The sequence below is a fragment of the Alosa pseudoharengus genome, unplaced genomic scaffold (assembly GCF_046254945.1).
Source record: "Alosa pseudoharengus isolate Yale_2024_CS ecotype anadromous, Long Island Sound unplaced genomic scaffold, YU_APseudo_1.1 YU_APseudo_1.1_scf_13, whole genome shotgun sequence".
Taxonomy (NCBI): domain Eukaryota; kingdom Metazoa; phylum Chordata; class Actinopteri; order Clupeiformes; family Clupeidae; genus Alosa; species Alosa pseudoharengus.
Window position 1 is genome coordinate 11,826,282 of NW_027468598.1, and position 22,834 is coordinate 11,849,115.

General features: G+C 44.1%; 1 protein-coding gene across 1 annotated transcript; it reads left to right on the top strand.

Moving 5' to 3' along the window:
* The first annotated feature begins 806 nt into the window (after positions 1 to 806).
* cpda (carboxypeptidase D, a) lies at positions 807 to 22,372 on the top strand. Its single transcript, XM_076282158.1, has 21 exons — positions 807 to 1,569; positions 2,202 to 2,449; positions 7,625 to 7,767; positions 7,913 to 8,082; positions 8,487 to 8,935; positions 9,168 to 9,359; positions 9,775 to 9,942; positions 10,058 to 10,167; positions 10,296 to 10,398; positions 10,610 to 10,752; positions 10,936 to 11,105; positions 11,663 to 11,968; positions 13,001 to 13,196; positions 13,579 to 13,711; positions 13,925 to 14,071; positions 14,993 to 15,091; positions 15,247 to 15,305; positions 15,432 to 15,563; positions 18,287 to 18,472; positions 18,637 to 18,739; positions 18,924 to 22,372. Exons 1-21 carry the CDS (start codon positions 911 to 913, stop codon positions 19,148 to 19,150), a joined length of 4,143 nt encoding a protein of 1,380 aa, XP_076138273.1. The 5' UTR covers positions 807 to 910; the 3' UTR covers positions 19,151 to 22,372.
* Positions 22,373 to 22,834: the final 462 nt, after the last annotated feature.

Below are 22,834 nucleotides of genomic sequence, written 5' to 3' on the forward strand. Positions count from 1 at the left end.
GTGACAAGTTTATAAACTGAATTGTCAGTAGGCTGTATGTGTGTGGTGGGAGGCGTGTGTGTGTAGGGGTGGGGTGTGTGTATGGAGGGGGGGGGGGGGGGGTGTTGGGGGGTTAGAGTGAAGAAACCCACTGGAATCCCTTGATGAATGTCCAACTGTAGCCTATGTCTGCGAATTTAGCACATCTGCAGGAGAGGGGGACAAAATGGAGTAAGAAACCATGAGTATCATGACTGTAGACAGTAAAATTACAGTCTCTAAGGCCTGGCTGTCACAGGATGATTAGGCCTACCATCAAAATTGTGGCTAATTTAAACTGTTATAATATGTAGCCTAGGCTATAGATACACTGGTTGAGATAAAGTATGGTCATTCAAAATCCTGAAACTTACTTTACCCTTAGCCTATTTGTATGGTCTTATGATTTGTTTTGATTGTGTGAGCCTGTCTTCACACTGATAAGCAATATACTTTTTTACATTGGAGATTATTTGGAGTAGATTTGCCCATTATGAAAGCTAACTTTGTTTTAAGGCATAGCCTAGGCATAATCTGCTAAATTATGAGCCGTGGCTGTGAGAACACCATCTTGCATGCTCACTTGATTGTTCACATCTATCAGGTAAAACAGTTCACACGTCACGACCATAACGACCTTAAATAGCAAGCACCGCCCTCAGAATAGTGACATCTTATCAAACCACTCATATGTAAGGCGAACCGAGTAGCTGATTGTTATTGGTCAGTGGATCAAACTCCTCCCATGGAAAGGTTAACAGGAAGTTATAAGTCGAAAATAGAAGGAAGGCGTTAGGCAAAGAGAAGGTAGCGACATTTCTATTTTAGGCGTATCAATTTTCACATTTCTAGAAAGTTGGATGGTTAAGGAAGAAGATTCTCAAGGAGGGACATGGCGCGATTAAAAGAAGCGCAGCTACGTTTTCATACGGGACTATGTATTTCACTTTATGCTCTCTTTCTTGTTGTTTCCATCACCTCGCTCAACCCCGTCACTGCTGTTGCTACGCCGAGGGTTCTGAAAGGCAGTACGCCAGATGAGGGGGAATCATACAACAGATATTACAACTATGATGATCTTACCCGACGGCTAAAATCTCTGGCGATGAAATATCCTCATCTTGCCAATCTATCCAGCATTGGCCAGTCTGTGATGAAGCGAGAGCTTTGGGTCATGCGAATCACAAAGGATCCTAATGCCGATCTCCCCGGGAAACCTAAAGTCAAATACGTGGGAAACATGCACGGAGATGAAACTATTTCTAGACAGGTTTTAGTGTATCTGGTGGAATATTTACTTGACCAATATGGCTCTGATCCGCGGGTGACTGAGTTGATCAACAGCACGGATATTTACATTATGCCAAGTATGAATCCAGATGGCTTTGAGAAGTCTGTGGAGGGAGACTGCGCCGGTGACGCCGGTGGTCGTGAGAATGCTCACAATCATGACCTCAACAGAAGTTTTCCAGACCAGTTCGATGACATACATGTCCAGAAAGATGAAATACCAGAAGTCAACGCTGTGATAAAATGGATCTTAGATAACAAGTAATGTACTATGTAGCCATTTCTCTCTTTTAGTTATTTAAAGGTGGCATTGCACCAAAGAGTAGGTCTAGTGTTGGTAGTTTAAGTGGTAGTTTAATCACGTAAGTGTTTTTCACTCATATTTAACATTGCATTACATGACATGTAGCCTTGGGGCTATCACAAAGAGTTCAGTTCATCAAAATAGTTTCTGCTAAGTCTGAATAGACAAACCTCTAATATGAAAGCATAGGCCTAGTTTATGTGTCCTATAAACTGTATTAGGCTAATCATGAGATCAGACATCAGGAGGTAGGCCTATACTATAGCGGATAAACAAGGATAGAGATATGTCTTGTTTGTTTATTTCTTTTGGGTCTTGCTCTCAAAAGGGTGTTGAAATTCTCAACATCTTTGTACATGTGTGGACCTTCAGTGCACAAATACCTTTTTAATTCTATCTATTAATTTGCCTTGCTACACACGTCAAAGACAATCAAGTAGGCCTAACAATTCAAGTTGGCTGTGACTAATATGTTTATATGTATGTACATATAACCATCCTGTGATGCTCAATATTTTGGCCTGAGACATTGACATCCTCATGTCAGTAGGCTACATCTCGACATAATAATTGTGCATCTCATTTATAGGTTTGTCCTTTCTGGGAATCTCCATGGGGGCACAGTAGTGGCCAGCTACCCATTTGATGACTCCGCCTCCCATCCGAATAAGGGGCACTATAGTCGGTCATCAGACGACGCTCTCTTCAGGCACCTGGCTCGGGTCTATGCGACCAACAACCCTGCCATGGACAAAGGCGAACCCAACTGTCCGGACGACCCCACCGAGCGCTTCAAAGACGGCATCACGAACGGTGCTGCGTGGTATGATGTATCTGGTAAGAAAGGTGTTCAATGGATCTCTCCATCTCACAGTGTGACCAAAGAGTAAGCTTCTATACTAGCTCTCAGTTACTATAGTGACAAAGCCTGCATTGGGTTTGTATTTCAGCCTTTTCTCAAAGGATTTTGCCATACATTCCTTGATAATTGACTGTGTCAAGTTTGCTGCAGGCCTCATTCATTAAACCTAAGAACCAGAGATTATTTTGAAGGTACACATAAAGTATGTTTAACCTGATTTAACCATATGTATTGAAGCCTATGTATGATGCTCAGCAACTTGGGGTTGTGTGAAGCAGTATCAATATTGTTTTCTCTACTACTATGGTACATGTAAAAGGTCATCATGTACCCTGGACCTCAGCTGTAAGCCCATACTTTAAGACCATACGGTAAAACACCAACCCAGACATCCGAGGCAAGCTCACTTATCCATCTCGACATCCAAGACAAGCTCGCTTATCAGTGTTTCCCACAGAAATGAATTCTATTTGTGGTGGTTGGTTTGCAGAATTAACTTGCATACAACAGTTTTTAACAAACTAGCACAGCGTGGTTATGATGCTGACCAGATTTAAGCACAATTTAGTTTGTGTAATTGTGTGGTGGTCAATGTTGATATTGTGGTGGACCGCCACAAATAAGTCAATGTATGGAAAACACTGCTTATCCATCTCGTATTGTTAAGAAGCAGTTCAGGTTTCAGGTTCTACCTGTTTTTTTCAACAAACTTACTCTCTGTCTTCCTTGTGTTTCACCGCTCCTCCCTGGTCAGATGGAGAAGCATCCATGCCAGACAGGAACCTGATCTAGAGTGTGTACCCTGAGGTTTTCCACCATGCTGTGTCGTGTCATGAAACCGGAAACTCTGCTTTCCATCAGCTCACAATCTGATCTCGGCACCGTGTGTGTGCGCGTGCATGAGTGTGCATAAGAGATTGTGAAGCGAGGTGGTTGTCCAGGTGTTTGGGCAGGAATTCAGCCTCACGTTAAGCAAGTGTCCATATGTTGCCACTGATTCACAGATTAGAGTAAATCAGATAGCAAATGACACAATGACAAAGGCTTTCGTTTGCTGTGAAAACAGGGCCTTTTGTTAATCGTATCCTGCTTGAGATTCTCCTTTTGTTTTGTGTTAATGCTCCTAGCCCTCTAGCCAAATTAGTTATTTGGAAAGGTTCATGTTGTCACCCAGAGGGTTGTTTTTGGCAACAGTTGTGCACAGGCGCTCAAGCATCACTGTCCCCAAACAATGGTGTGTGTCGGCCCTGTTTACATCCATTGTCCAATGTGCTGTAGGCAGTGTTAAATGAAGACTGATGTTGCAGTTAGAGGTGGCAGACTTGTTACAAACCGAGGCTAAATTTGGGACCTTGCAGTCAATGTATCGGAAAGAGAGCCTTTGAAGACTGCCCGATGCCAGACTATACGCCATCATAATGAGTCATATTCCGGGCTCTCAAGAGGCCCTCGCCATTGTGAGGGGATATTAATCTTTCTTTTAATTCTTTGTTGTTGATAGATGTGCCACTTGCACACACTGTTCAAAAGATTTTATTTTACAAATATCGTGTTGATTTTTCTGACTGCAGAGCAAAGGCAAAGGTGCACAACAAAGGTGAAGACAGCAGTAGATGTTTTTAACCAGGGGAGGCAGATTAATACCCAGCCGTGCATGCAATGTTAAGCCGGCCTACAGCCATCTATGAATTGAAACAAATCATGAGACTGGGTCCATTTCTCTGAAACACAATGTAATTGTGGTTGTACAAGGAAAATAAGGAATTGCTTGTAGACAAGGTGGTTTTACTCCTTGAAAGTAAAAACAACCCTTGTAAGACCAGTGAGGCGCTCTAATCAGTGTCCCAACAAAAAAAAACATTCCCCAGTACTTCATGTTTGTAATGGTGATTGGTGGAAAAAATGACAGTTGCCACACCAGGCCAGTGACGGGGCAATCAACTTGCTTCGGGTCAGTGGGCCACTGCTCATTTTTGAACCCAATAGAGATTTAAAGGAGAGGAGAGAGATGGCTGCAGAGTCAAACTTGTTTTAATGAATCACACAAGGGTGTGCACAGGATCTCAAGTATGGTGGGTCTGAAATTGACAGCCTTGTTAACAGACTATAAACTAGGTTAGTAGGTTATGGTATTTGTCAGATGCTTTTGTGCAAAGGTTAATGCTCAAACTGCCGTCACATCCTTTTAAAATAATTATTACATTAAATACGGATGTGGATTACAGGCTTTGATGTCTATTGACATAATTCTGCCTATGTTGAATTGTGTTTATCCCAATGCAAATGGCTGATCACAACCACACCTCAGTCTTAAATGAAAGGACACTCTACAACTCATGTGATTGATAAGGGAAAGTATTTGCATGGGAGATGTGAGATTTCCCCTGTGGCCACTTATCAGGCTGTTCAGTGTAAGGCCACATGACGGCTGATTTAAATGGGGAGATGGCATGGCACTCTTTACTCAGCTTTTGAATGTGCCTAGTAGTTTGCTTTGCAGAGTAGTGTTTGCACACACACACACACACACACACACACACACACACACACACACACACACACACACACACACACACACACACACACACACACAAACTCACACTGCATAGTTATAATCATATCCATGCAGGGCCAAGTGCATGGAATGACTTGCATAGCAGAAGCCTGCTGTGTATTGAAGCATCCAAATAATTTCCCCCAATAAACAAACATAGCATAGGACTGTTTCCAGCGTACATGATGCACCACATCATATTTATGGCCTGACAATTACAAATGCTTAGCCACTCTACAGGTGTCGTGAATGTTGAGTGAATTGTGATTCATTTCTTCACATCTACTGGTTTTGGTGTGGTGACACATTTGCAGTATTCTATTGAGAAGTTTGATGGATATTTTAGAAGCATACATGTCATACATCAGTGATGACACATGATTAGCTCTACTGTGCAGGTGTAGTGCATGTTGGGTGAATTGTGATTTATGTCTGGCATGTACACAGTTCAGACAGAGCACCGGGGAGTGCTCTCATGTGATTTGGCACCCAGGCACCAATTGTCGTGTGTGTGTGTGTGTGTGTGTGTGTGTGTGTGTGTGTGTGTGTGTGTGTGTGTGTGTGTGTGTGTGTGTGTGTGTGTGTGTGTGTGTGTGTGTGTGTGTGTGTGTGTGTGTGTGTGTGTGTGTGTGTGTGTGTGTGTGTGTGTGTGTGTGTGTGTGTGTGTGTGTGTGTGTGTGTGTGTGTGTGTGTGTGTGTGTGTGTGTGTGTGTGTGTGTTGGGCTTCAGACCTCCAGGGTGTATTGTTGTGCAGGGCTGCTGGCACTGAGACGGAGGCTGACCGTGGTTGCGGATATGTTCGGGTGGGGTCGGCTTTGTCTCTGTTGACTCTGTTTGCTCATGGCTCTGGGCCTGTGTGTGGAGGGGTGTGGCTAGGGATGTATTGGGGGTGGGGGGGCAGCCTGGCATCGGCCGACTAAACTCTATTATTCTGTCCGCTCCCCATCCCAGCATGAGACCTGAGGCGGAGGCATGTTTATCTGCTGATAATGAATCAACATCCAGTGTGTTGCATCTGTTGTTGATTTAGGAGATAGCATTTTGCCACGCACCCTCATGTAAACTTGAAACTCTAGCTGGAGGGGGAAGGTGGTGAGCTCATTCTGTCTAGGCCTTTGTTTAAGTTTGACTTGGTCATCTCTCACAGACAACTCCTCTGTTGTATTGTATGGAGCCAATGTTAAAATAAATGATGTGAAAGTACCTTTGTTGGATAGTGCGTCATGTGGTTTTCAAGATGATTAAATGCAAAATCACCACCATTGCTCAATAGTTCTCTGGAAAGGAACTACATAACCACAACAGCAAGATGCTAAGTGGATATAGTTTACCAAGCCACTTTGCAACTGCAAATAAGAGCCATGATCCTCCTCCTGACTGTTTGTTTCTTCCTTTCATTCGTTCTTCCTTTCGTTCTTTCTTTCTTTCGTTCTTTCTTTCTTTAGTTCTTTCTTTCTTTGTGTGGTGTGCTGCTCTCTGCCCTCTGATGCTGCTGTTTCCTGTCGCTTTTGTGCAAGGGAAGGGTGAGTGCATGCATAAACCCGGTGGGATTAGCCCAAGCCTTAATCGTGATTGCGTTTTTATCTGCCCCCCCGCCCCCCCTCAAGTGATTACCGCTCACGGCTCATGGCCCCGTGCGCAGCATGCATCCTATTCCCCCTTCACTGCCATCACTGGTCGCCAAAGTGCTTGTGATGACCTGTGTGTTATGTGTGAAGAAAAGTGATCAAGTTCCTGAAAGTAATTCCCCTGTGTGGTTGTCAACGGTTGTGAAATTGTCCAGCAGTTTTCAGATTAGACAAGTCAGAGGTTAACGGGTTTGTGAGTAAGTACAAAACTTCCTGTTGGTCTCCGTGCTTGGACTTTGCGGTGTGGCTTACGTAATCTGTTAATCAGCTCCTGCCCAGTCCCAATTTGGAAGGCTAACTGTTCTCACCTTTGGTGAACTGACGACATGAGCTGAAGTGACTTGACCCACTCTTTATGGGACATTACTCTTGCGTGTGTTGGTATCTGTGCTACTTTAGGACCTGGATTGCTTTCCAAAAAAACAGGGTGGCTTCTCTTTCAGAAGTGTCTGGTTTCTGTCCCCCCCCCTTTTTACGAGGTTCCATCCCCCCAGTCATGTGGGCCACGGTGACAACGGTCCACTGGGCTTTTTACAGGAGAACACACAGCTGGTCAGTTTGCTCCAGGGGCACCAAGCCGCTGCAAACAGCCCCCCACCCACTCTCACCCACACTCTTCACCTTTCACTTTTTGCCTTTATTCTGACCAGACAGTGAAGAGTGACAGGAAGTGAGTAGGAGAGAGATTGGGTGGGATCGGGAAATGACTATGATTCGGTCGGTAAAGGTGCCTCATCATTGGGTGCGTTATCCGCTTGCACCTCAGCGCCCCTCAGAGTTGTAAAATATTTAACCAGGGTCTTATCCCCTTTCTTGCGCTCATGGTCAAGACATTCACAAGTCTGCCATGATCTCACCAGCATTGAATTGCATCAGTATCATTGAGAGCTCTTGACAAGATTTGTCATAATGTCATATCATAATAAACTGATCATAATGTTTAAAACATCATTTTTATTTCTTCAAAGGGGGCATGCAGGACTTCAACTATGTCCATGGAAACTGCCTAGAGGTCACGATGGAGTTAAGCTGCTGCAAGTACCCCCTTGCCTCCCAGCTGCCCCGTGAATGGGAGAACAATCGCCAGGCTCTGCTGGCCTACATGGAGCAGGTGAGTCCCCCAGCTCCAGGAACACATGATCTGGTCCTCCTAGACCAAATTATGATAATGCTATCAAGTGGAATATATGCAGTCTTCAATTGTTTAACTTTACAAGGTTTTGTTTTATAGTTGTGTCTGTGTTTCTCTGCTGTAGGCCCACATCGGAGTGAGAGGCTACGTGAAGGAGGCCAGGAATGGGGCGGCGCTGCCAGACATCCGGATTCTCGTGGTGGGCATCAATCACAACATAACTACAGGGCGCTTCGGAGACTATTACCGTCTGCTGCTGCCGGGCGACTACAACATCACTGCCATTGCTGCTGGGTGGGTTCTACTTCCACAGACTCTGTGTAATGCCTCCCTCCTCCCTCAGGCCTTTTGAAGCAGCTCTGGCATCGGAGTAATACCATCATATGATTGGTCATGCTGTTTTTGTTGTGTATGGTGCTGGGGGCAGTTCTGTCTCTTTATAATACTTCTCCCTCTCAACTTTCTTGGTTAAATAAAGTGCATAAAGTTTGTTTATATTTAGATACAGGAACATTTGTGTTTGTAAGTTTATTATTATATTCAACCTGTGTGAATTTTAGCTATACATGTTATTTATATATACATTTTGGCTATACATGTTTGGAGTATATATCTACTTGATAGTGATAGTGAATGTTTTTGCTGTACTACTAAGCACAGAGAAGCAATACTTATCCAGAGTAATGTGCACATTCTAGATATACGCCCATGACCGTCACCAATGTACGGGTGGTGAAGGATAAGGCCACAGAGCTCAACTTCACGCTGGCGCCCCTGTCGGATGACACTGCAAGTGCCGTGACCTCTGTACCTATGACTGACGCTCATGCCACCACCACCACCACCACCACCACCACGCCTGCCCCTTCATCCCCCACTGGCAGTGACGCCACCAGTGCCGAGACCTCGGGCTCGGATGCAACAGGTGAGACCAGCCCCCCATCTGGCGCCGGTTCCTCGGTCCAGCGTGAGCCACTCCAGCCCCTGGACTTCAGGCACCACCACTACGACGACATGACGCTGTTCCTGCGCAAGTACAACACAGAGTACCCCTCCATCACGCGCCTCTACTCCATCGGCAAGTCGGTGGAGAACCGTGAGCTCCACGTCATGGAGATCACAGACAACCCTGGCGACCATGAGCCAGGTACTCCCCAAACACACTGCATATCCTGACAGTGTCACTCAGCAGCCGACCACCATGTTAACTGTAGACAGAGGAAGTGTACAAAATGATCTCCTGCTTCTTTGTCATGTAATGATGGCGGTTGTTCACAAATGTTTTCTTTGATGGCATCTCCGATTGAGAAGCTTCTGTTCTAAATCATGGCATAGAATGCTGCACAGGTGCACTGCTCACATACCTCTCTCCTTGACAGGTGAACCTGAGTTCAAGTACATCGGCAACATGCACGGCAATGAAGTGGTGGGCCGTGAGCTGTTGCTCAACCTCATCGAGTACCTGTGCCGTAACTATGGCGTTGACCCCGAGGTCACGCAGCTTGTTAACTCCACCCGTATCCACATCATGCCTTCCATGAACCCTGACGGCTATGAGCGGGGAAGGGAAGGTGAGGGTCTCCATAGCGACCTTACTGCCCGGCTACACCAGGCGCGCAACTGAAGCATTCTGTTTGCGGAGCGAAAATATATTTTTCGGAAGACTGGCCTATTTTTTTCAAATGTGCCCACTCTTGCATCTGGTTGGGTGAAGCCAGCTCCATTGATTTTTGTGGAAGCTAATTGTTGCAGTATATGCTACCCAAATGGAACGATTCAGTTGTGCACCCGGTGGTAGCCTGGCTGTTGTAAATATGTTTTTATATTTAACCATGCTGTATGGAGCAAACAGATTTCTCCCTGTTTTTATTGCTTTCATCTGTATTTGGAATTATTAACAGGACAAGGATTAGGTATGATTTGATGTGTATTGTTAAGAGGAACATAAGTCACAGATATTTTTCCTCCCTAAAAAATCCATTGCAGGAGACGTTCGTGGGTACTTGGGGCGGAACAACAGCCACAACTATGACCTGAACCGGAACTTTCCAGACCAGTACACCACCGTTACAGACCCCAGGCAGCCGGAGACCATTGCGGTGATGAACTGGTTGAGGAGTTTCCCGTTTGTACTGTCTGCCAACCTTCACGGAGGTAAGTGACCCATGGAGCCACATGCCCCACTGAAATCCAGTGGCCTGTTTGTTGTTGTAGTTAGCAATAGAGGGTCCTCAGTGTGGTGTAGTAAACCTGGACTTTATTCATGTAGGGTCCCTGGTGGTGAACTATCCATACGATGATGACCCAGAGGGACGCACTGAATACAGCAAGTCGCCGGACGATGAGGTTTTTAAAATGGTGTCTCGGGCCTACTCCCAGGTTAGTTCACCATTCTTCCCTCTGGTTGACAAACGCTGATTGGTTACCAGACAGTTACACTGTATAATTATATTCTTTCTGTGTGTTCAATCATGTGTGTGTTGCTGCGTGTACGCTTGTTCATGTAGGAGAACCCTCTCATGCACGAAGGGCACCCTTGTGAGAAGCTTTATCCGGAGGAGTACTTCAAAGACGGCATCACCAACGGAGCAGAGTGGTACAATGTCCCAGGTGAGCACTAGACACAACTAAAGACCACATGCATTCTTAACACAATCTGTGTTTATTAAAGCATTCATTAGAAGTGTACACTTGATTGATTAATGTTGACATGCAAGCATAAGCTAAAGTGAACATACAAACATTCCAAGGATTGCACACAGTCTTCTGTACAGAGAAAGCACCCTACTAGACCACAGCATTACTGTCTGGCTCTCTCTAGGAGGCATGCAGGACTGGAACTACATGAACACTAACTGCTTTGAGGTGACCATCGAGCTGGGTTGTGTCAAGTACCCCCGGGCCAGCGAGCTGCGAGGCTACTGGGAGCAGAACCGCCGGGCCCTGCTGCAGTACATGCATCAGGTCTGCAGCTCTACACACACACACGCCTGGGGCTCACCCTCCTTTGACCACCACCAGTCGAGTTCCTTTCCTCTCTCTCTCTCTCTCTCTCTCTCTCTCTCTCTCTCTCTCTCTCTCTCTCTCTCTCTCGACCACCACCACTCAAGTTCTTTTCCTCTTTCTCTCTCTCTCTCTGACCTTTAGGTCCACAAAGGAGTGAAGGGGATGGTTTTTGACCTCAAGGACGGCACAGGAATCCCGAATGCCACCATCACCGTGGAGGACATTGACCACCCCGTGAGAACCTCCAAAGCCGGGGACTATTGGAGACTACTGGTTCCTGGAGTTTACAACATCACTGCCACTGCACAAGGGTGAGGGAATATCCAAGCAAAAGAGAGGGAGACAGGGTGCTGGTTTCCTTGTTGATGATGAATGAATGGAGGCTTTATGGAGAGGCTGATTTGCAGGAGTGTGTGGAGGCGGAGTGGAACGCTTTGCTGTGTCAGCGAAAGCTGCCTCAGTTCCTGTTACACACTGTTTGTTTTGTCTCAGGTGTTTTTCCCACATCCTGTGAACACGTGTTTGTGTTTGATGAAGTTCTTCAAACACAGGTTTTGTTCGCTCACAGCTTTTTCTTCTGTTCAACTGTTCAACAGTACAAGCACTTAAATTTAATGATATAGTCAAATAAATATGTTGTCACGTTTCCCCATTAACATATAGCCTTTCCACAATAATATAGATATATAATATATAGATACTCTGGCAATATTGCAGTGTTTCAGGCAACATGCTCTGGTTTCTAGGCTGTGGTTATGGATTGCCTACTCACAGATGACTAGTGTTTAGTGTTAAATCTAGACTATGGTGCTGTTTTTTTTGTCACAGTCAATCACAGTATATCCCCTTCCACCCACTCCACATGCAGGTACTCCCCAGTGAGGGTGATGGTTACTGTTCCTGAGAGGGGGGCGAAGGAGGTGAACTTCCGCCTGCCGCGGCTGCGGGAAGAAGGGACGGGCCAAGCGATGAATGGTGGCGCCGAGTCCACGCAGGACCCCAACGAGGTGGAGTTCCAGAGCTTAATCAAGGAGCTGTCTATCGGCTCGGGCCTGGACCAACTCATTAAGACCACAGCCACTGAGAGCCAGTTCCGCTATCGCAACTACAAGGAGCTGTCTGAGTTTCTGCGTGGCCTCCACCTCAACTTTCTTAAGATAGTGTCGCTCCGCAGGTATGAGATGAGGGACATGTGAGCATCACAGTAGTCTGGGTAGTTAGTGTTAGCATACTTGTGGTCCATTGTTGCAGAAGCGATCCTGTGCAGCAAGCTCAGGCATTAACAGACATTGTTTAGTGTCTGAGGGAGAGCCAAAATTTGCATTCCCTTTCAGGCATGTAGATGCCTTTCTGTTCACTTCTTGTCTGCTGACACGTTTGTTCAGGCGCATTGTTGAGGCACGTTTGTTGCTGATGAGTCATGCTGATGTTCAAAATGTTTCTTCAGATTTAGTTTCGACCAAAAGCAGACTGGAAAAGACTTCTTTATGTAAAAGTAATGCTTCAGGCTTTTAGTCAGATAACTAAAAGTGTACTTTTCTCAAAAGTCGTTGGACTCCTAACCCCTTATGTTAGCAGCTGTGCCTCAGCTTTGTGTGGAACTGATTTCACCATAGTCTCTCTCTGTTTACGGCTTTGTCACCGGCTGAGTCACAGCACATAATGAGCCTTAAGGCTGCATGTGTCCTTATCACATGTTGTTTGTCCGGGTTATGAAAGAATGGTTAGTCAAGTGCTGCTCAAGTGCTCTGCTGTTATATATTGTTTGTCAGCAGGCTGTGGAGAATAACGTGGTGTATTTAACAGGTCAGCCCATCTGTTAGAAATGTCCACATTACATATGTTGTTGACACAGGAAAGTAGCGACATCCTGTATAAACAAGTCCTTTAGTATTTGCATTTGAGACGTTAAGTAGCTCTATGTTGCCATCTTGGCTTTTGCTGTTTTTGGGCCAGTGTTCCCATGCATGGATTAACCCTAATCCTGGAACAAAAGAGAACTTCCATGGAGCTCTACGGTTAGAAAAAGCTTTTAGTCTAGTACTAGTCTTGATCCATGGATGAGAAGCCACCCCTTTTTGTTCAGGATGTCATCAGTGTGAAAATACTCTGCACTAACAGTGCTTAGACCTGACGTCATGTACAGTATATTGTGACTAGTGTTCCTGTGGTAAATGCATTGGCTCTCTCTGCTCTCTGATTTTAGTCTGGGACAAAGTCGGGAGGTCAGAACCATCTGGGCTCTGGAGATCTCCAACAACCCTGATGTGCCGGAACCATCCGAGCCCAAAATCCGCTTTGTGGCGGGTATCCATGGTAACGCTCCAGTGGGCACAGAGTTGCTACTAGAGTTTGCAGCCTACCTGTGCATCAACTATGGCAAGAACCCAGCCATCACCAGGGTGAGCGAGTCCACTCCACTCCATCTGTGTGTTTTACTGCATAAGGATTAAAATATTAAAGGACAACTCCGGTCTAGGAACAACCTAGGGTCTATTTTTGGATGATACTGAGCATAACCTTTTGTTGGAAACCAAATCGACGTTAATCGGAGTAGTTTTGAGTAAGACCTGAGTGTGCATTTACAATGAAATAGCGTAGCGTTAGCCTTGGGGGCAAGCTCGCTACGTAAAAGTAAATCATTACTTTAAGCCGCAAGTTGAGAAGGCTCAAAATATCATTACACTTCTGTGATACTGTGGGGAAGGTGACACACACACAGGAAGCTTCTTGCTGTAGCATCTCTGTAGCATTGTATTACTTCCTGTTCTTCCTCCCCTGCAGCTCATCAATGAGACTAGAATAGTCATCCTGCCCTCCATCAATCCTGACGGACGTGAGCAGGCCAGGCCCGAGTGCTCCTCCACCGTAGGCATGACAAACGCCCACGGCAAAGACCTGGACACCGACTTCTTCGGTCAGTCTCAAAGTGATGTTTTGGATCAATGTCCAGTTTTGCAAAGGGGAAAAACACTTTTTAAACTTGAGTTGCTAATCATGCTAGCAAGACACACCTGCAAGACTAGAAAAGACTGACTCTCGCCAAGATGTTTCTAGAAATAGAAATTGAATGGTGACCATACAGCGTAGCTCTGTCCTGCTAATGCTAAATGTATCTTTGCCCTGAAAGGAAATGCATCCCAGCGTGTTGTAGAGGCCCAGCCAGAGACGCGTGCTGTGATGGACCTCATTCTGGAGAGGGGCTACTCTCTCTCAGTGGCCCTGGATGGAGGATCGCTCCTGACTACATACCCCTATGATAAACCTGTGCAACCAGGTTAGAGAGAGCCCATGCAACACTACACTGCTGCAGTCCCTACACTACATTGTTTTGCATGCAACATTTTGTGTGCCATGATGTATCTTAAAGGAGAATTCCGGTGGGATATTGACCTAAAGTGTGTTGAAACATGATACCGAGTGTGAACATATGTCTCATAGCTCACCTCGGCTTGTCCCCTGCACTCAGAAATCTGGCGCTAGTTAGCCAATGCTATCAACACAGTGTTTCGTTGTGGTGCCTCGGGCATCGGCCTAGCCATGCAAATGCCATGCCGTTCGACGCCATCTTGAATTTAGTCACGATCGAGCGACGAGTACGAACGAACAGGTATGATAAGGGATCAGATTCCAAAAATAATTCCGTGAAAATGCATGGATTCCAGTTGCTGCTACGGAAGATTTCCACTGAATTATTTTTGGAATCTGATCCCTTATCATACCTGTTCGTTCGTACTCGTCACTCGACTTTTGGTGACTAAATTCAAGATGGCGTCGAACGGTAAAATTCCTTAAGGTACTGTCTGTATAAATCGTCTTGTAAATAAACTACCAGTGCTTTTTCAAAGTTCTCTATGTCTCGTTTTAAATGTCAAGGCCCTCGGAAGTCTACCAATGAAGTATGGAGCTACTTTGAGCCTCGTAAATGGTGTAAAACAGTGATTTATTTGCATGGCTAGGCCGATGCCCGAGGCACCACAACGAAACACTGTGTTGGTAGCATTGGCTAACTAGCGCCAGATTTCTGAGTGCAGGGGACAAGCCGAGGTGAGCTATGAGACATACATTCACACTCGTTATCATGTTTCAACACAATTTAGGTCAAAATCACACCGGAATTATCCTTTAATGACTTAGTATGTGATTGACAGTTTATGTGCATGCAAGTAGATTTACAGAATTTGTCTTTTCGCTTCAGTTGAAAATGAAGACACACTGAAGTATTTGGCATCAGTGTACGCTGAGAACCACCCCACAATGCACATTGGTAACGCCGGATGTCGTGGTGAAAGCCAGAGTATGTTTTTTGTTTTCATTTTTTTTTTTTTCAGACATTTTGGCATTTTACAAAAGAACCTCAGTCCTGCTAAATATGACCACATGTTGCATTACCACATCCCACATGCCATATGCTGCATCCTACTGATATCAGTTGTTTCCATGTGTCTGCAGTAGGGAACAGTGGTGTTCTACGGGCCGCAGAGAGACACAGCCACATGGGCAGCATGAAGGTATGTGCCACCGCCTCTCGCTCTCATGACCACATTGCCATCCATCACTGCTGTCCAGGCAGGCTGGCACTAGGGCATTGTGTGAGGTGAGTGGATGAGTGAGGCCTTTGTGTTTGTACGCTGCAGGACTTCAGCGTGGACTTCGGCCACTGCCCTGAGATCACGGTCTACACTGACTGCTGCCTCTTCCCCCCTGCCGAACAGCTGGCCACGCTCTGGGCCCAGAACAGGAAGTCACTGGTCAGCATGCTGGTGGAGGTTAGCATCCCTCTCTCCTACCTTTTACCCCCCCTCCTCTCTACCCCCTCAGTTTCTCCCCTTTTGTTATGTTTCTTCTGTTGTAATCACATAGTACAGCCCAGATGTGGGTAGTTTCATGATCTGGGTAAGCGCTTGACACTGTCCGTATACATGTCTGTGTACTTTACCTCAAAATATGTGGTTATGTTGGATAACTATGTTAGACAATTGGGAAAAGAAGTGCAAAATTACCTTTAAGCTCAAATTGACATTTCATTTCAAAACTACACCACGACATCATACTGTATATTAGCCACATTTTTCTGTGGCCAGAAAACTGGACCACACAACATATGTTTCAATTTGGCTATGGTGATGTTGAAAAAAAGCACAGAATTCTAAATGTTTCTATCCTTCAATGGATGCAGATTAAACAAAAAATATTATTATTATTATAACCTTTATTTAACCAGGTTAGTCTCATTGAGATATAAAATCTCTTTTTCAAGAGAGACCTGGCCAAGATAGCAGAACAAATAGTTACACATCACAATCACAAAACAAACACAAAAGAGGCAAGACAACTCAAGTGCATTCTAGATTAAATAAAAGTACCATTAATTAAAACATTTGCACTGGATGGACTCATGTTCTATGGCTTTAACAACACCTTTAAAATCATTTAAGGAAATTAGAGACTGTAGTTTGAGTGTTTTCTGTAGTTCATTCCAAGCAGAAGGTGCAGCAAGCCTTCTTGACCAACTCTGTCCGGGCTTGAGGTACATTCAATAAAATAGTGTTCTGAGACCTTAAGGCATAAGTACTCTGTGTAAAAGAAAGAAATTCAGATATGTAACATGGAAGCCTGCCTATAATGCCCTTATATATGAAGATATAAGGGTGAGTAAGTCGGCGATTTGACAGAGAGGGCAAATTCACTGTGGAGTAAAGTTTACAGTGATGAGTTAGGGGTCTGCAATTTGAAATGAACCTTAAAGCTCCATGATACACAGCATCCAACATCTGAAGACACTTTGATGGGGCATTCATGTACAACAGATCACCATAATCAATAATAGGAAGAAATGTGGCATCGACTAGCCTTTTTCTGGCAGAAAAAGTAAAACAAGATTTGTTCCTAAAGAAAAAACCTAGCTTCAATTTCAACTTTTTCACTAAGTTCTGTATATGAAGCTTAAAACAAAGGTGGTCATCAATTAAAAATCCTAAGTATTTATAAGATGAAACTATCTCAATTATTTTAACCTGATTGGTAACAATATTCAGGTCTAACTTATTTTTCCTTGAGTTTGAAAAGACCATTACTTTGGTCTTCTCAGCATTAAGCACAAGCTTTAATTGATAAAGCTGTGCTTGCACTCTGTGAAAAGCAGTTTGCAAATGCTGAAATGCCTTCCTTATGGTAGCAGCACAACAATAAATAACAGTGCCATCTGCATAAAAATGAAAAAATGCATGTTGTACATTCTCTCCCAGACAGTTTATATAAATAGTGAATAAAAGTGGGCCCAGAACGGAGCCCTGGGGGACCCCTTTACAGATTGATGCATATTTTGACGTCAGGCCTGCAACTTGCGTAGCTTAAGTCCTATCAGTGAGGTAGTTGACAAACCAGCCCACAGAGTGCCGAGACATACCTATACTGATCAGTCTATTAACTAGTATGTTATGGTCAACAGTGTCAAACGCTTTGGACAGATCAATGAATAGAGACACACAGTGTTTCTTATCATCAAGAACAAAAATGTATAGATTATTATATTTCACGAAGGTTTCATGTTTAGGCTTTGCGAAATAAGGTGCTTACCCTGATTGTCAGACTACCCATGTATTCTCCTGTAAATCAGCCCTGCTGTTGAACTTTGTTACAGTCTTAATGGTCATATCAGTACACCATGCAATATGACTTAGTTTTGGAAAAACTGCTTTTATTTATAGTGCATAAACTGCTTGGAATGACATTCAAAGATTGTTGAAACTTACAGTATTTATTTCAATCAATGAATTTAAGTCATATCTCAACCAAACATTCCAAACTGTCTGCACCTGTTCCTAACTTTTAATTTTGTTTCATTATTGTATTGTTGTGTGTGTGTGTGTGTGTGTGTGTGGGTGTGTGTGTGTGTGTGTGTGTGAGCGTGTTAATGTATGTGCGTGTTGTGACTGTTGTTTATGTACTTATTTTTACTTTGTCTGTCTCTATTATGTTCACTGTGTGCTGCTACCTTGGCCAGGGCTCACTTGTAAATGAGATATCTATCTCAATGTGATTTTCTTCCCTGGTTAAATAAAGGTATAATAAAAATTCAAAAAAATTACGAGTGAAAGTATGGTTGGTAAAAGATATCACCTATGGCACTTGGCCTGCGGTCCTTGTGGCTATGGCACTATGAACAGTGGTGGGAATATCCTTTAACGACTAGAATGTCACTGCTTTTATGAAGACAGAGTGGGGTTGTGCCAGAATGTCCCCACCCATAGAATACCGCTTGTCCAATAAATTGCTTGACCAGTCCTAGCTACTGTATAATTCTTCAACATACCATACCATGCCATGTATATCACACCATATTCAGATTATCAACCATATCATTTTGTATTTGGGAGCCAGATTAACTACTATGTTCAAAGTAGTGTTCAAATCATTCAGAGGTCCTCTCATATTTTGGCTTTCATAGTGTGCCACTGAGTGTTATCTGACACTTGTCGTCCTCTCTCAGGTGCACAAAGGTGTGCGTGGGGTGGTCAGAGACAAAAGTGGGAAGCCCATCATGGGTGCCATGATTGTGTTGAATGGCGGTGTGCGGGTGTTCACCGGCGAGGGGGGCTACTTCCATGCCCTCCTAGCCCCAGGCTCTCACAGAATCGAGGCAGTCGCTGAGGGTTACCAGCAACAACGGCAAGAGGTAAGCGAAAAGCATGACCATATTAACAACAACTGAAATCACTTCCAAAATCCCTCATTTCAAATGAAGACTAGATTGTGGATAATATAGAGAGTGCTTTAATGTATATTAGTAATGTAGAATAATATATTGCTTTCTACATAAGTTTGTGTTCTCTGATTCAGGTGTTAGTGTCCTCATTTAATGCTGCCAGCTTCATCATCATTGAGTTTGACATGGATAACCACATATTTGGTCTGCCGAGGGAGTTTGTGGTGGCAACTGCAGGTAAACAGGGATTATTTGCCTCTGTGGTATGTCCTTTCTCATGTTAAGTGTATTAAATGTTGAACCTCAAGTCAATCGGCTTAGCGTCTCTGGCTGCTTATTGCCAATCAGTGCAATTTCAGATGTTGGTTGCTGTCGGATGTTCGTGGCTGTTCGTTACCTGACTTCTTTGTGTGTCTTCCAGCTGCCTCCATGACGGCTCTTATTGTCACGGCCTGCATCATCTGGTGCGTCTGCTCGGCCAAGTCCAACCGACAGAAGGACGGTTTCCACCGGTTACGGCAGCACCGCGACGAATATGACGACGAGATCCACCTCACCTCCATGGGCTCCAAGAAGTCATTGCTGAGCCACGAGTTCCAGGACGACAGTGAGAGTGAAGAGGACACGCTCTATGCCAACAAAATCTAACGTGCCCCCCTAGATCCCTCTACTCCCATGGCACCGTCCTGTTGGGGACTCTTTAGAACAATGAAAGGCCATCATCCACCCACCCCAATCCCCCTAATCCTGCCCCAATCCAGTGGCCCAACCCCAGAAGAGACAGCAAGGGGCGCCATGATCAATCCTACCGTCCCCCAGTGCTTACACAGACTGCCAGTGGGGACGCCACAGTAGTGGGTTTATTTAAACCGATTGATGTCACTTGCAAAACACAAACATTCTCATCAAAAAACAAATGCAACTACTCGCCAACCGTTTCCAGTCGCCCGTCCTCTTTGCCCACCCTCTCCAGACAGTCCAACCTCAGCAAGTAGGCACCTGTCGATGCAGTTGCTCGTCCATTTGAAGAAACGCACCCTTCAAGTTGTTTCATGAAACACAGTGCCTTGAGTGATGCCAGCCGGCTGCCTTCCCGCTGCCAGTGCGACAGCACGACTTTCTGTGTTTAGCTAGTTGAGTTAGCAGAGTGGGGAAGAGCGCTTACACCTTCACGCTGAATGGAACACGGTCGACTCCGGTTCCCCTAAGCCGAGTCTTGATTGCAGCACAGATGCGGATTGAGTGACTGAAGAGGAAAACCTTACAAGGCCTTTGATTTCCGAGCCTCATTTAATAAATGTATGCTTATGGATCCAGTGAAAGGAATTTTACACAATGTTCAGCCATGTCTAAATTCAGAATAGCGTTGGTTTTGTATCAGGGAAACTGTTGTATGTAAGAAGTGATTTGGATAAAGATGGCATGAGCATAGATTTTCCCTATTCCACGAGTATGTATCAGCCAAGATGTTTTTGCTGTCCAAATTCTGCTGTTTTGGGTCATAACTGTTTGGTCTGTTCATCAGTATGTGCACACCAAACTCACTTGGGCTATCACATTATGTTTGCAATACATGAAAAAGTTTTGTGTAAATTTGGCTTGCCTCAGAGCACTGCAGTTATAGACTCAATTCGCCTTATTCACCTGGCGGCCAGAACTAGGCTAAAGGGTACTCTTGCCATTACACCACAACCCAGCAGATGGAGGTAGTTATGCACTCCGTTTGCAAACTGCCAAAAATAAGCTCACCGAAAAAGAAGAAGGATTCATTGGCCTGTTCTTCTTTAGTGAGTTTTTTTTGGCAGTTTGCAAACGGAGTGCATTACCACCACCATCTGCTGGACTTAGGTGTAATGGCAAGTGTACCCTTTAGCCTCGTTCCGGCTGCCGGGTGAATAAGGCGAATGACTATTTGAGTGAATACATTCAATACCAGCATGATGATCATACATTTCCCCTTTCCTGTGAAATTTAATTTACACTTGCAAGGATACCTGTATATATCAAGCACAAAAATACATAACCATTTATTTTCCACAGGAATCCTTAAGCGTCACTAGTGATGTGTGATCTGTAGCTTGTGAGAGGTGAAAGCTGTGTCAGTGGTTCCATCTGCTGACACAGGCACGTAAAGACACAATTCTGTCCTGAAAGCTATGTTGCACTTTTCCCGTCCATTGGATAAATGGATGGACTGCTCTGTTCTCAAAAATATTTTCCCTTGTCAGCATATATGTTGTAGACGGAGGCACACAAGAGATATGACCTGCCTGGAATGATTTAGAAGAGTTCAGATGTAAAACCCTCTAAATCCGTCTGACCACATTTCCTTTAAATGAGCATTTAAAATCCGGTTCCTATAGGTTTTTGCCTAGAAATCAATATTTCAGACCAGGAAGAGTTTTATTTAGTGGGTTTTGAAGTTAAATTATTTGATTAATGTATACTATGTGTGGAGAGCATTCACACCATCTTTATCTCATTTTTGACATAGGTAGCATTTAGAGGCTTTTGCATCTGAACCCTTCTTATGTTTTCTATGTTTTTTTTCTCTTTTCAAATGTGCATGTGAGTATGAGTGTGTGTGTGTGTGTGTGTATGCCTGCCTATGTAGAAAGACAATTTCTTTCTCCTTCTCCTTCTCCTTCTCAAGGAAGGATAGTCCAATATTGGATGTTTGGCATTCATCCACTCTTGCTACATCTCAGTATAGAAACCACTACTCTGAATCTTCATCTCAACAAACCCAATTCTTAGTAAACAAAATGACAGTGTGCTGTTTTAAAAACAAAACAGGTGAAAGTATCCAAGATCTCGAATTGTATGGATATCCGCTTATCAGCTATGATTTAAATATGTATGGGAACACTTCAGCAGAGTAACGTGGTTGTACCAATGTTTTCTTATATTTCTTAAACAGCTTAACAACATTAACCTTCTCCCGCCACAACAATTAGTATGCAATGGAAAAGTTCAGACATCCCTTGTAAATTTTTCTGTATGTTGAACTGATGACTATTGGATTTGTCTGTTTTTATGCAACAAAGTTTGTGACCCAGGTTCATGTCCAGAGTTCATAAATGAGAGATAAAGAGTTGTTCTGCAAGAACAAAGTGTCTTGCTTAAAGGGACACCAGGCAATGTTTTCGTGTTAATTAATCATCTTCGTAAGTCGGTATATGGTTAAATGACTCATTACGGGGCGAATGAAGGCTCTCTCGCCCGCCCCTACTGCCTGTAGGAAGAATATCCCACTTGCAAGTTCGGTGTATCCTACCCACCGACCGAAGCAGGATCAGTTTACAGCACAGAGGCAGGCTAACGAAACGCTAGAGATTGTTGCAAACGTGTGTATAATGGCAGAGCCGGCGAAGAAGCAGCGAAAACCCTTGACGGAAGCCGCAAAGAAAAGGAAAAGAGCTTCAGACCGAGCGAGGGGAAGTTTTGTAGAGAAAAAGCATCAGGCTTGCCTGGTGTCCCTTTAAAGAAAGTGGGTTATTCTGTTGGTTGATTGATTGAGAGAATTTAGGTAATTTTTCCTTTTCAGTGATGGACTGCTGCCGCTGAAAGTTTCTGTTCAATAAATACTGCATTAATATGGACTGTCATGTTGAAACAAGTGGGATTGTACATTTTGAAATGACTTGTAATAGTTGTATGTGTGGGCTTTGATGTATAATATCTTTCTTTTTTATATCAAAATAATTGATTGTAGATAATGACATGTTGCCAATTGTGTGTGAATGACAAAAAACAAGTGCAATTTATCTAAAAAATGAATCTACACAAGAGAGCAAATAAAATCTTTCATCTCTATGTTTGTATTGTGATGATATTCAAACATGCAGGTGAAATAAAACTGAAACCAGACCCATCCTGTTTGCTTCCTTCTCTTGTGAACCCCGCAAGTGCAAGTGTTGAAGGGTTTATCTAGTGTTCTATAAGCCCCACTCTTAGAGAACTATTCAAGTCCCCTGACACACCTAGACCTATTTCAAGATACTTTGGAGGGGAAAAAATCCTCCTACCATTATAAATCTCCTTTGGTGACTACTGTAAATCAGGTCTGGTGGCATTATGTTCTTCCTGGTTTAAAGGAACAGGGCCTGCAGCATTCCATAATCATCAGTGGTTTCTTGTTGGTGGATTGAGCTACCCAGTGCTCTGCGTTCCTGCGATAGTTTTGGGTCCTTTAAGAGGGGTCTAAAGATGTATCTGTTCAGCTTACACTTAAAGGAGAAGTTCGGTGTGAAATTGACCTTAGCTGTACTGAAAGATGTTGCCGAGTACTTACATGTGTCCAATAGGCACCTTCGCTCACCCCCTAGCATT